The sequence below is a fragment of the Bufo gargarizans genome, chromosome 7 (assembly GCF_014858855.1).
Source record: "Bufo gargarizans isolate SCDJY-AF-19 chromosome 7, ASM1485885v1, whole genome shotgun sequence".
In the NCBI taxonomy this organism is placed as follows: Eukaryota; Metazoa; Chordata; class Amphibia; order Anura; family Bufonidae; genus Bufo; species Bufo gargarizans.
In genome coordinates, this window is record NC_058086.1 from 134,044,017 (window position 1) to 134,057,456 (window position 13,440).

Consider the following 13,440-nt stretch of genomic DNA (forward strand, 5'->3'; position numbering starts at 1 on the left):
TCCCTTCATGAGGCAACTTCGTAATTTGAGAAATTAACGCCACATGTGAATTGTACTGATAGCTTTATTGGGTGACCAGAAAAAGTATAATTGTAAGCTCTTCGTCAGGCAGGATTACTAATCAATAACTGAGGGAATAGATTTGAATAACATAAAGATTATTACACTGGACACAGGCAAAGCTATAGGAGAAGTCGGCTGGATGCTAGCAGTGCACAGCAGTGATGGCGTCTACTACTACTACAGTTTACACCACCCAGGAACTGCATATATACTACTACTACTACTCCTATCCTGCCCCTCACAGTGACGAGGTAGGTGCTGGACGTCACCCTGCCCCATCTATCTCCTCACTGCTATCTCTTCCTATCTGCTCCCCCCCCCCCGTGTGACGTCAGCGGAGGCTCCTGTGGTAACTTCCTGGTCACACACAGCAGGGACAGCTGTAGACAGCACCGAGCCCGAGGTGAGGGACAGGCCCCCAGAATGAGAGACAGGGGCCACCTGGGGCAGTGACAGAGCCATGCCGCACACGAGGGGCACTCTCATGTGAGGTGGGCGCAGGTAAGCCGGCAGGACGTGGCACACACTGAGCCGAGGGACAGACATGTCACACACCCGCCCGCCTCTGAGCTGAGGATGGACTCCAGAACCAGGTGAGAGGCAGTACCTGGCCCAGTCCTCCTGTCTGTCTGTGCCATCTGGCTATCTGTCCCTGTGTCTGTCTAATCTATCTCATATATATGTATATGTGTGTGTGTGTTTTTCCCTTTCTCTCATTATATATATTATTATTATTTATTAAAGCACCATTCATTCCATAGCGCTGTACATGTGATAAGCGGTGCACATACATAATACAGACAGCGGCACTAAGCATCAACAAGACCAGTTACTGACTGGTACAGGAGAGGGCCCTGCCCGTGAGGGCTTACAATCTACATAGGAGATATATATATATATATTCATCATACATAATCTATTTTATATTGATCTGTCTGTCAATTCCTGTATTATTCCTACTATCATCCCTGAGTGTTCAGGATTGCGTGTTGTTGACATGTATAGCTCCCTATAGATGCACACGTGGTCGCTCCTCTCTGCTGGTGGAGCTCGTTCTTCTAAGACTTGGTCACAGGGAACCTCTTGTCCTTATTATCCCTGGATCACCTATGGGGGGATACACACACGCTGCATCCATCTATGATGCTTTGTAAATCGGGTAAATATATAGGAACCTTTATCTGGGGCTTTATTATAAGGGTTCCATTACAAGGTTACAGCCCTCCAACCATTGCTTGTTACCGCTGTGAAAATACTCCTTTTTTTTTTTTTTTCTCAATGGACACTTGCATGAGTCAGACTGTTGTCGTCTCGGAGAAGCTAAGAGTGGTTGTCAGGAGACGCTGAGATCTGAGGGAACCCCAAGGTCACGTAGACTGATCTTATATTTATGGCGTATTCTATCCATGTGGGAAAACAATATATATATATATATATATATATATATACACACACTGTCAACGTTAAGCAACATTCCCCCATTGTGTCCTTCACATGAGCAGGCCCAGCGCTGGTCTCCATACGTGGTGGGTGTCATGATGATGAAGACTCCAGGCCTGCCATGGTGGCACTGTGCTCAGCTTGCGGGCAGAGCGCTGTATGAGCTTGTACGCTGCTAAGTGACAAACAGAACCGAAATGGCCCTCAGGCCTTATTCAGACGGCCGTATGCTGTACGCAAAAATGCGGATCCATTTTTTTTTGCGGATTAGATTCTGACCCATTCACTTCTATGGGGCCCTATTCTTCCGTTATATGGCTCAGCAAAACAATTAAAAAATGTCCTATATTTGTCAGTAAAAATCAGGACATGGCCCCATTGAAGTCTATGGGTCCACAAAAATGCTGAACTGTCCACAAAAAATGGATCCGCATTTTTGTGGACAGCATATGGCCGTCTTAATGAGTCCTCGTAGAGATGGACGCTCTGGGTTTGCCACAGTAGAAGATGCCCTTAATGAGTGTCTCTTTATGTTGGCGTACAGAATGGGGTCTGGAGTGGGTGTGCCCTTGGCATTTGTATGCCTTAATATGCCCTCTGTACAAAAGAACGCTATAATATGGACGTGTGCTGGAGGCCTAGACTGCTGTGTATTCCAGGGACTGTGCCTGCAGTGGCCCTTCCCTCTTCTAGCCCCATAGACAGCAGATTTTGAGTAGGGAGCAGGACTCCGGCTAGGAGGGAGCTTGCTGCAGCAGAGGACCCTTTTTCTACAGCTCTCCCTGCAATGGAGGAAAGGTAATGTTTTTTTTTCTAAAAACATTTATCACCTATCCTATATAATCAGTGGGGATCCGACTGCTGAGACCCCTGACGATTAGGAAAATGAGGGTCCCTGAGTCCCCTATAGGAATGGAGTGGTGGTGCCTATGTGCGACCAATGCTTCATTCATTTCTATAGGACTGTCGAGTACAGTGCTCGGCCACCTCTGTACGTCCTGTAGAAGTAAGTGGTGTGGTGGTCACGTGCCCTACCATCCCATTTACACAGGGGACTCTCATTCTCATGATTGGTGGGGGTCCCACCAGTCTGAAACCCAGCAATCATACATTCATGTTGTTTATGGAAGAACCCTGTTGACCCCACTCTTCCATATGACCCTGACAAACATGTTAGACCCCTTTTTTTCAGACTTGTGCATTTTTTTTTTTCAGGGAAGGAGGTGTCTAGGTGTCATTTTCCTTTTTTCATTATACTTTTTACTCACTTTTTATGTTTTGTGTCCCTTCAGGTTAGTATTTATAACTGTCACTATTTAGTGATTCCGTTCCATTGCATTCCCATAATGGAGAAGCAGTGTTTTTGAGTGCATCCTGGGATGCGGAGCAAGACGGATCCGTCATGACCCACAATGTAAGTCAATAGGGACGGATCCGTCTTGGCTATTTTAAAGATAATACAACCAGATCCGTTCATAACGAATGCAGGCGGTTGTATTATCAGAGCGAAGTGTTTTTGCTGATCCATGACGGATGTGAAAGTAGCCTTAGTTCTGTCCAAGCTTTTGAGTAGACATTTTCCAGTTCCATCAGCCATGATATCTCACATTTAGGCCTCATGCAGCCGAGCGTGAGCGAAATAGGTCCAGATGCGTTACTGATGCGTTTAGTGAAAAGTGTGCGATTTCGAAAGCAAGTTCATTCCGTTTTGTATGTGATCACGTCCAGTTCAATGCGATTTAATGCGTTTTGCGCGCGTGTGATAAAAAAAACTGAAAGTTTACAAACAACATCTCTTAGCAACCATCAGTGAAAAACGCATTGCATCCGCACTTGCTTGCGAATGCGATGGGATTTTCATGCACCCCCATTCTCTTCTATGGGGCCACCGTTGCGTGAAACTCGCAGAAAATAGAACGTTCTGCGAATTTCACGCAATGCACGAGTGATGCGTGAAAACCAACGCTCATGTACACAGACCCATTGAAATGAATGGGTCCGGATTCTGTGCGGGTGCAATGCGTTCACATCAGGCATTGCACCCGCGCTGAATACTTGCTCGTCTGCAAGGGGCCTTAGGCCTCTTTCACACGGGCGTCATGTTTTTTTGCCCGGATAAGATGCGGGTGCGTTGCGGGAAAATGCACGATTTTTCTGCGCAAGTGCAAAACATTGTAATGCGTTTTGCACGCGCGTAAGAAAAATAGGCATGTTTGGTATCCAAACCCGAACTTCGGGTTTGGGTTAGGTGTTCTGTAGATTGTATTATTTCCCCTTATAACATGGTTATAAGGGAAAATAATAGCATTCTTAATACAGAATGCATAGTACAATAAGGCTGGAGGGGTTAAAAAAATAAAAATAAAAAATAATATAACTCACCTTAATCCACTTAATCACGCAGCCCGGCTTCTCTTCTGTCTTCTTCTTTGCTGTGCACAGGAATAGGACCTTTGATGGCGTCACTACGCTCATCACATGGTCCATCACATGATCCATCACCATGGTGAGGGACCATGTGATGTGACGTCACCACAGGTCCTTAGCCGGCAGCTCAACATTACAGAAGAAGACAGAGATCCGCAACTACGCGATGAAGTGGACTCGGTAAGTTAAAGGGTTTCTACCACTTCGTTTGCCCCTATTTAGCTTTCAGACACTAGCGATCCGCTAGTGTCTGCTGTACCAAACAATCCTAATCTAACAGTTTTTTGTCCAGCCGTTTTGCTAAAAAAAGAACTTTTATGGATATGCTAATGAGCCTCTAGGTGCTATGCGGGCGTCTTTTCAGCACCTAGAGGCTCCGTCTACCTTCACATAATGCCTACCAGCGCGTCCCTCCAGCACGCCCATCTCTGATGGAATCCGATCCTCCCTCTGTTCCAGCCGTACAAAATCTCGCGCCTGCGCCGTGCGCGTCTGTAATCGGCGCAGGCGCAGTGTATGTCTGACTGCTGCCTGCTCAGACATCTCCGTGGAGATGTCTGAGCAGGCAGCGGTCAGACATTCACTGCGTTCCGTTCCACAAAATGCGGAACGCACACGGCCAGAGTGACACATGCATGAGGCCTAATTGAGCCCCAGATTGTGCTGTGGGTTGTAACTCCACAGTTCTGAAAGTAGGCCCTTGGCTAAGACGAGTCACAGAATTTCACCCGTCATAGCCAGCCCAGCGGGTCACACGCACTTATGTGGCGATTTCTGGAAAATCTGCAGCATAACCTGGTACCAGCCAGGTAGATGAGACTTTCAAATTCTAATCTACACAGTGCGAAAAATTTCCGCACAGAAATTGAGACATGAAGGCATCTTTCGGCACTATTAATAAATCTCTCCGCACTGCGGTTTGGGCTGGGAGCCATGACGCGTTTTTGTTGCTGTGTACAGCACGTGGGTGGCAGTGATGGCAGGACACTGAAATCCCAGCGCTGATGGGTCAGGCATGCCACGTCTGGCTCGGCACACCTGCTTCATCGCTCATTCTGCCCACCTGTCGCCGTGACATGACGGATTCACTCTCACCGCAGGAAGGAGCATCTGTCAGAAGTTTATATAGTGCGGCTGATTTCTGCTGCTAGTCAGACTCCATAATGTAGATGAGCTATATCGGTCTGTAATATAACATATAGCTCAATCTAACATAACCACGGGACAGCGTCAACCACCCGGCTAGGTATTGTAATTACATGTGCCTGTTATATATGGCGCGCTAAACGACTAATTACTGTTTAGCAACGCTTAATTACCTGTAGGCAACTTTACCTGCTATGAAAATGATAATCCTGGTACATGTCAAGCTGGAATTTCTACCATCTCTTATGAGCAAGTTAACTTAAAGGGGTTGTCTCACTTCAGCAAATGGCATTTATCATGCAGAGAAAGTTAATACAAGGCACTTCCTAATGTATTGTCATTGTCCATATTGCCTCCTTTGCTGGCCAGATTCATTTTTCCATCACATTATACACCGCTCATATGCAGGGGTTACGACCACCCTGCAATCCAGCAGCGGTGGTCATGCTTGCATACTAAAGGAAAAAGGGCCTATGTGAGCTCCCACAGCCTCGGCCACCATTGAGGCCGGTACTTTTTCCTACAGTATCCAAACGCGACCACTGCTAGTGGATTGCAGGGTGGTCATAACCCCTGGGAGCAGGCAGTTTATAATGTGATGGAAAAATGAGTCCAGCCAGCAAAGGAGGCAATATGGACAATCACAATACATTAGTAAGGCCTCTTTCACACTTGCGTTGTCCGGATCCGGCATGTACTCCACTTGCCGGAATTACACGCCGGATCCGGAAAAACGCAAGTGAACTGAAAGCATTTGAAGACGGATCCGTCTTCAAAATGCGTTCAGTGTTACTATGGCACCCAGGACGCTATTAAAGTCCTGGTTGCCATAGTAGTAGTGGGGAGCGGGGGAGCGGTATACTTACAGTCCGTGCAGCTCCCGGGGCGCTCCAGAATGACGTCAGAGCGCCCCATGCGCATGGATGACGTGCCATGCGATCACGTCATCTATGCGCGTAGGGCGCCCTGGCGCCACTCTGGAGCGCCCCGGGAGCCGCACGAACGGTAAGTATGCTGCTCCCCCGCTCCCCGCTACACTTTACCATGGCTGCCAGGACTTTAGCGTCCCGGCAGCCATGGTAACCATTCAGAAAAAACGTCGGATCCGGCAATGCTCCGAAACGACGTTTAGCTTAAGGCCGGATCCGGATCAATGCCTTTCAATGGGCATTAATTCCGGATCCGGCCTTGCGGCAAGTGTTCAGGATTTTTGGCCGGAGCAAAAAGCGCAGCATGCTGCAGTATTTTCTCCGGCCAAAAAACGTTCCGGTCCGGAACTGAAGCCATCCTGATGCATCCTGAATGGATTTCACTCCATTCAGAATGCATTAGGATAATCCTGATCAGGATTCTTCCGGCATAGAGCCCCGACGATGAAACTCTATGCCGGAAGAAAAGAACGCAAGTGTGAAAGAGCCCTAAGTGTCTTGTAGAGAAAGTTAATACATGATAAATGTCATTTACTGAAGTGACACAACCCCTTTTAGGAAAATATGAAATCATCCACATAAAAAGTGGCCGACATTTCAGTCCCTCGCAGACCTTAGTCACAGCCATAAACAAATACAGCATATGTTATAATGTGTGTTAACCATTTATACACCCAGGGGGACGTTTATTATCTCATACACGCCACAATAGTGGCGTATTAAAGTCACAGATTTTGTCACACGCCATTTTTGCTGTAAAATCTGAAACTTTTTCCCATTCAGGGCACTTTACCAGAGTGGCGAGAAAAGTGGGCGTTACATGGGCAGAGAAGTGGGCGGCTCATTTGGCACTTCTCAGTTTTTGGCATGGATAAAAGCTTAAATGTATACACAGGTTAGAGTTTGGTTGGGTTTACCTTACCGTTTATTTTTCCTGTGATGTGAAAAATTAAGGAAAAAACAGATCCTGTATATTAAGCATGCAGGACTAGTTTTCTGTCTAAAATGACGAATCTCAGATGGAAATGGCTAAAACGAATGCCAAATGCCCAGGCAGTTATCAGACATGACCCGAATGTTCCTGGTAATGGTGGGGTCCTTAGCGGTGGCGATAGCTGCATTTAGATGCTTCAGTCGATGAGTGTTTGTTACGGTGGTTGGTCGTCCCCATACAGGTTTATTGATCCCTGTTTACACAGTACAATGTGCTGCTGGCAAACCAGATAGATGTGCCACATAAACAGGTGATTGGTGGCACATTTACACAGGGCATTCATATAATAATATAATAATTCCCCTGATCGTCAGCCCATTTCAAGCTGGTAATAGACCAGGGATCAGCAACCTCCAGCACTCCAGCTGTTCTGAAACTACAACTCCCAGAATCCTCTTTTCACTTATGTGGGAAGTTAAAAGAACAACTGAGTAAGGGCTCATGCACATGGCCGTTGCCCGGCTGTGCCCATATTGCGTCCCACAGACAGCCGGTCCACAATATGCGGGCACCGGCCATGCGCATCCCGCATCATTGGATGTGGACCCATTTACTTGAATTGGTCCGCAATCGGGAAGGTCGGTGCGGAACGGAGGCACGGAACCCCACAGAAGCACTAAGCATCGGACTCTGACCCGTGCTGATCTCACAGCATTGAAGGGGTCACATAGCATTATATTGATTTATGATGCTATGTAACCCTTACAGTTCTGGAATATATTGGATAACACTGACAACATTATGTTACATAGCATCATAAATCAGTATAATGTTATGCGACAGTACTGGAAGGTCAGGATGGGAGCTGCCGCATACTCAGGCTGTGGGTCTGATTCGTGGGACACGTTTGTGTGAAAAGGGCCAAAGGCTAGGCCTTTGTCAGGGTTTCGGAACTATTACCTGAGACATCAGAGACAGAGAGGATGCCAGTCGGTCTGGAAGAGGTGCACTTACAGAGAGGACTCCGTCATAGTACGACCACACAGTGCGGTCGTGTCAAGGTCATGCTGCAGTTAGGGAGCGCATGCAGCCATCCACTTGCGTAATCATGCTTTTAGGGTGCATTATTTGTCCGAGATTGTTTATGGACTGTTGTTTGAACTTTAGTGAAATTTCGTAGTTCTTTAGCATTATGATTAAGGCTGCATTCACACAACCGTAAATCTCTATCAGTTCACAAACAGTGGATCCATTTAGTGGCTGCATCCATGTTGAATAACGGTGCGGACCCATTGACTGCAGTGGGTCCATCCTCTGCATGTTGCAGCTAAGTATAGGACATGTCCTGTCTTTTGCGGAGTGGCCGTATGGATGCGGAAGCACATGGACCTTCTGTGTGCTTCCGCGCAGCTACTCCGCAAAATATAGGACATGTCCTATACTTGGCTACAACATGCAGAGGACGGACCCATTAAAGTCAATGGGTCCACACAGTTTTACAGCGCGTGCACGGCTGGTAAACGTGTTTTGTGGACCGCAAAACAATGTTGCGTGAATGTGACCTAATAGTGAATCGTGGTAAAATAAGGGGTTAACATAATGACCAGCCTGTTCTAGGTCTTTGTAATCAATCCTTTTTTTTTTTTTTTCATCATCACATTCCAAGAGCTATAACGTCTTTATTGTTCCATCGATGCAGACGTATGAGGGCTTGTTTTTTTGCTGACAGGTTGTAGTTTTTATTGCCACCATTTTGGCGTACACATGACTTACTGAGTAACTTTTATTAACTCTTTTTAGGGGATGAAAAAACAGCAATACTGCAACTGAGTTTGTACGTTATATATTTTGCTTATAAATTTTGTTAATTCTTGGCATATATAACATGGTAACTTTATTCTCTGGGTCAGGACGATTACAGCAATACCAAATATATATACCAGTAGTTGTTTTTTTTATTTTATTTTTTACATTTTACTACTTTTTTTGCACAATTAAAACCCTTTAAAAAACCTGTTTTTGCATTGCTTCGTGCCAAGCTCTTTTTGTTTTTGCATTGCTTCGTGACCCATAGCTCTTTTTATTTTTTTGTTCCACAAAGCTATATAGAGTATAGGGGTACATAACATTTTTTGATCACTGGTGGTGAATAAGCCAACAATTCCGACATAGTTTTTTTTTTTTTTCTTTTCTTTTATGGCATTCAACATACAGTATAGTACATGATAATTGTGTAGTTTCGGTCATTTTTACAATTTCTTTTTCCATTGAAAAGCTTTTTTTTTTATGCAAAAATGTGTTTTGGAGATTTTTTATTTATTAAAACTAACTTTTTTTTTTTTTACCATTTAATAGTCCCACAAGGGGATTTTAACAGGTGATCTTCTGATTGCTTCTATAATACACTGTACTGCTTATGTAGTATAGTGTATTATACTGACAGTCATGAACAGGTTGCACCAGACACACTTTATTAGGCCCTAGGCCTGCGATATGCCCCAAATGTATGAGATGGGCCAACCCATTTAATGACATCTTTCTGTAAAAAAGGAAATAATAATGAAAGTAACGTGGACATGATTGATATAATGGTGCACAATTGTAGCCTGCAGTTGTTTCCATATAATAGGTAAAAGCTGATGACAAGTTACCGTTAAGCTGGATGTTCATAATAAAGATTGGCAAACTTGCCATTTTTGGTAGTATCTCTAGCTATGCAATATGTGTAATATTAGCCCATGCCTGGAATTTGGGGGTGGGGGGGAGGAAGATCAAATACATTCTATTTCAACATGCCCAATCATTTGTTTCCGGTGGGATATACAGTACCAGTTAAAAGTCTTAACACATCTTTTCATTCCATGTTTTTGTTTCATTTTGAAGACATAGGAACACATAGGGCGTTAAACCAGAATGTTTTATATTTTTGATTCTTCAAAGTAGCCCCCTTTTGCATTGATGACAGCTTTGAACACTTTTGGCATCAGCTTTGTGATGTAGTCGCCTGGAATGGTTTTCCACCAGTCTTGAAGGAATGCTCAGAAGCACTTGCTGCCTGTTTTCACTCTGCCATCCAACTCGTTTCAAACCATACCAGCTGGGTTAAGCTGGTCCCTTACATAACCTAGGGATGTGTTTGGGATCATTGTCATGTAGAAAAACAAATGATAGTCCCACTAAGTGCAAACCAGATGGGGTGGCATGTCGCTGCAGAGTGCTGTGGTAGACCTGCTGGTAAGTGTGCCTAAAATTTTGAATAAATCGCCAACGGTGTCAACTGCAAAGCATCCCCACACCATTACACCTCCTCCTCTATGCTTGACGGTGGGAACCACACATGTGGAAACCATCCACTCATTCACACATTTTCTACGTCTCGCAAAAGACATGGTGGTTGGAACAAAAAATCTCAACGGTCGTTCCTGAAAATCTGACCATGTAAATTTGTCACTGATCACCCGATGAACAAGCAAAACTCAAACAAGCTCGTTCATCGGGTGTTCCTGCTTTCATGCAGGCACCACCAATCATGTCTGTTGGGCAGAAGATCGCTTCCTTCCAGAAAGTTGGCCACTCCGTCGTCCTGTGTAAATCCAGCTTTATTCTCTGCTGCACAGATAACTGTTGGTCTTCCTTTCTTGGGGTGGTCCTCATGAGAGCCATTTTCATCATGGCATTTGATGGTTTTCTTGAGTGCACTTGAAGATGCCTTCAAAGTTTTGGAAATTTTTCGGATTGAATGACCTTCCTGTCGTAAAGTAATAATGGACTGTCCTTTCTCTTAGTTGATGGATTTTGCCATAATGTGAATTAGAACAGTAATAGAATAGGGCTAAGCACTGTATGAAATTGTGTACCAATCCCACCTCAGCACACCACAACGGATGTGCTCACATACATTATAAGGTCTCATGCACACGGCCATTGTTGGCCGGTGCCTATATTGTGGCCCACAAACGACGGGTCTGCAATATATGGGCACCTGAAAATGGGTCCACAATCCGGAAGGTGCGATGCGGAATGGGACACAGAACACTACGGAAGCACTACCGCTGCATACGGCAGGCACATGGTCGGTGCCTGTGCTTTGTGGAGCACAAATTACTGTCCGCAGTACGGGCACAGGCCAAAAACTGCCATGTGCATGAGGCCTAAAGGCAAGAGATTCCACAAATTAATTCTTGAAGGAGTTGTCTCATCTTAGACAATGGGGGCATATCGTTAGGATATACACCCATTTTTTTATATTGAGTGGTGGAGGGCACACTGTGCATGCGCAGCCGCCCACCAGTCATTTCTTTGGAGCCGCCGAAAATAGCCGAGCACTGGCCCCATAGGAGTAAATGGGAGCGGTGACCGGTCATGCCTGGTGCACTCCCAGTCACTTTATGAGGAAAGTGCTTGATGGTGGCCGGACCAGTCCCCCAGCCACCAGCCACCAGCCACCAGTCCCCCAGCCACCAGGGGCTCCATCCTCAATATAGGTGCAGGTCCCAAGGGGTCATATCCTAGCGATATGCCCCCAACCTGGTAATTGAAAACCATTCCAGATGACTACCCCATGAAGCTGATTGAGAGATTGCCAAGAGTATGCAAAGCTGTCCTCAATCCAAAAGAGGACTACTTTGAAGAATCAAAAATATAAAACATATTTTAGTTTGGTTAACACTGCTTATTTCAATGTGTTTCTTCATCATTTTCATGTCTTCAGTATGAATCTACAATGTAGAAAATACAAAAATAAAAACCATGGAATGAACAGATGTGTCCAGACTTTTGACGGGTGATGTCTGAGGTGTTGCCAGTTATTCTTTCTTTGCTGACGTAATAGGCAAGTCAGGAGAGATTGACAGCTATCTAATGTAGATGACTGTTATTGTAGACATTAGTAACCTGCCTACAGTTATCATATCCAGTCTGCTCATTACATGTATGGTTGGGTCAGCTAGAAATGACTTCTGTCTGTCCATCATCTCCATCACAGGGTGGCACTGCCCTGGTTACATACAACCCCTGTAGAGGTGCCACTAGCGAGGTCTGTAAAACCTGTGTTCTCTCAGGCTGCGGGTTATGTTTTCCTGCCGCGTTTCTAAACTAAGTAAAGAAAAAGACCTCAGACCGTTGTGAAGGGCAGCTTGAAAAGCATAGTCTCCTCTCCTTGTGGAAGCTCGTATTCCCAGTAGCTATGGCAGTATGGATAAAATGCCAGAACAAGCTGGAGCTGAGATCAATATTTGTCAGGTAATTTTGCATGTGTCCTGCATAATAATAACAGGACTTTAACCACAGACAGTTATCCACCGTGTTCTCACTTTACTGGTCATATTCTTTTGTGCAACAGTCATGGGCCGCATAGAGGCCATATGCAGCTTGCTACACCAAACTATAGTATATAAAAAAGAAAGTTGTCAAAAATTAAAACATACTAGTATTAATTAAAAAAAATGTGTCCACAATGTACAGAAGAGTTGATGTTTTGCTTCTGTTGCAGGGAGAAGCCTGAGAGAACATTTGATTTGGTGCTACGGGTGGAGTGTTCTGCTTCTGAAAATGAAGGTACGTCACATTGTTTTAATAAAATCTGGCTTGCTTCTCCTGGGTTATAATGGTGTCGTGATCCACCCCATTTTCTTTTTGTAAGGACTTTGCCTCAGTTGAATCCTGGAATTGATGGTTTATCTGGTGTAGATGAATTAGAGTACCCATAATCTAGCAGTATCAGGCATATAGATCTCCGCTTGATGGACCTTGAAGGAATAAAGATGGCTGTACACATTATATGAATGTCGACGAGACCTTCTAACCATCTAGTGTCCCAACTCTTCCCCAACAGCAGATGACGGGGGGAGGGGTTTGGGCAAATTGAAATTCACTACGCCTGATGTTCTTTTTCTCAAGTGGGTAGTCACCTCTAGAGGTGTCTGGCAGCTGTTTATTTCCCTCCCGACTACATGAACACTGGGCCGAGGGAGTCATAAGGAATAGCTCTCTCTCTCTGAAGTATATAGCAAAGGCTTTGGACATATTTGGGGGATATTTGCATTCTTGTTAACTTGGACTAAAAGATAATTTTCCAGTTGGTCTTTATAAAAATAAAAAATTCAAGAGTTTGTCTTCAGCTTTCAATTCCTCTGCATCTGCATCGACTGTTCATTCTCCTGCTCACAGTGTCTCTGATCGCTGGCTCTGCATTCCTTGTCTCGAGTTTCCTGACAGCTCATAACACTTATTTAAGCCATATTCTTATCAGTTTGGTAAGAATTTTTTTTTTTTTTTTAATATTATTCTTTTTATTTTCCAATACACAGAAAAGACAAATACATTAATAATCATAAACCATCTTTCCCATTTACCCACCCCCTACCACCCCTTTGGAGAGGGAGGGGGGGAGGAGATATGCGTAACCACGACCAACAAAAGAAGAGAAAAAAAAAAAAAAAAAAAAAATCATAAATAAATAATAATAGTCTATCCAGCCCTAAAGTACCCAGTTATTCCATA

The 13,440-nt window shown here is 44.7% G+C and overlaps 1 protein-coding gene across 7 annotated transcripts in view; it reads left to right on the top strand.

Moving 5' to 3' along the window:
* The first annotated feature begins 412 nt into the window (after window positions 1–412).
* DENND1B (DENN domain containing 1B) overlaps window positions 413–13,440 on the top strand; it is a 200,956-nt gene continuing 187,928 nt past the window's right edge. For all 7 annotated transcript variants that reach the window (XM_044302466.1, XM_044302464.1, XM_044302467.1 and 4 more), the window contains exons 1-2: window positions 413–656; window positions 12,431–12,495. In XM_044302466.1, coding sequence (XP_044158401.1) covers window positions 12,490–12,495 — 6 coding nt within the window. In that variant the 5' untranslated portion in view covers window positions 413–656; window positions 12,431–12,489. The remainder of the gene's footprint in view (window positions 657–12,430; window positions 12,496–13,440) is intronic.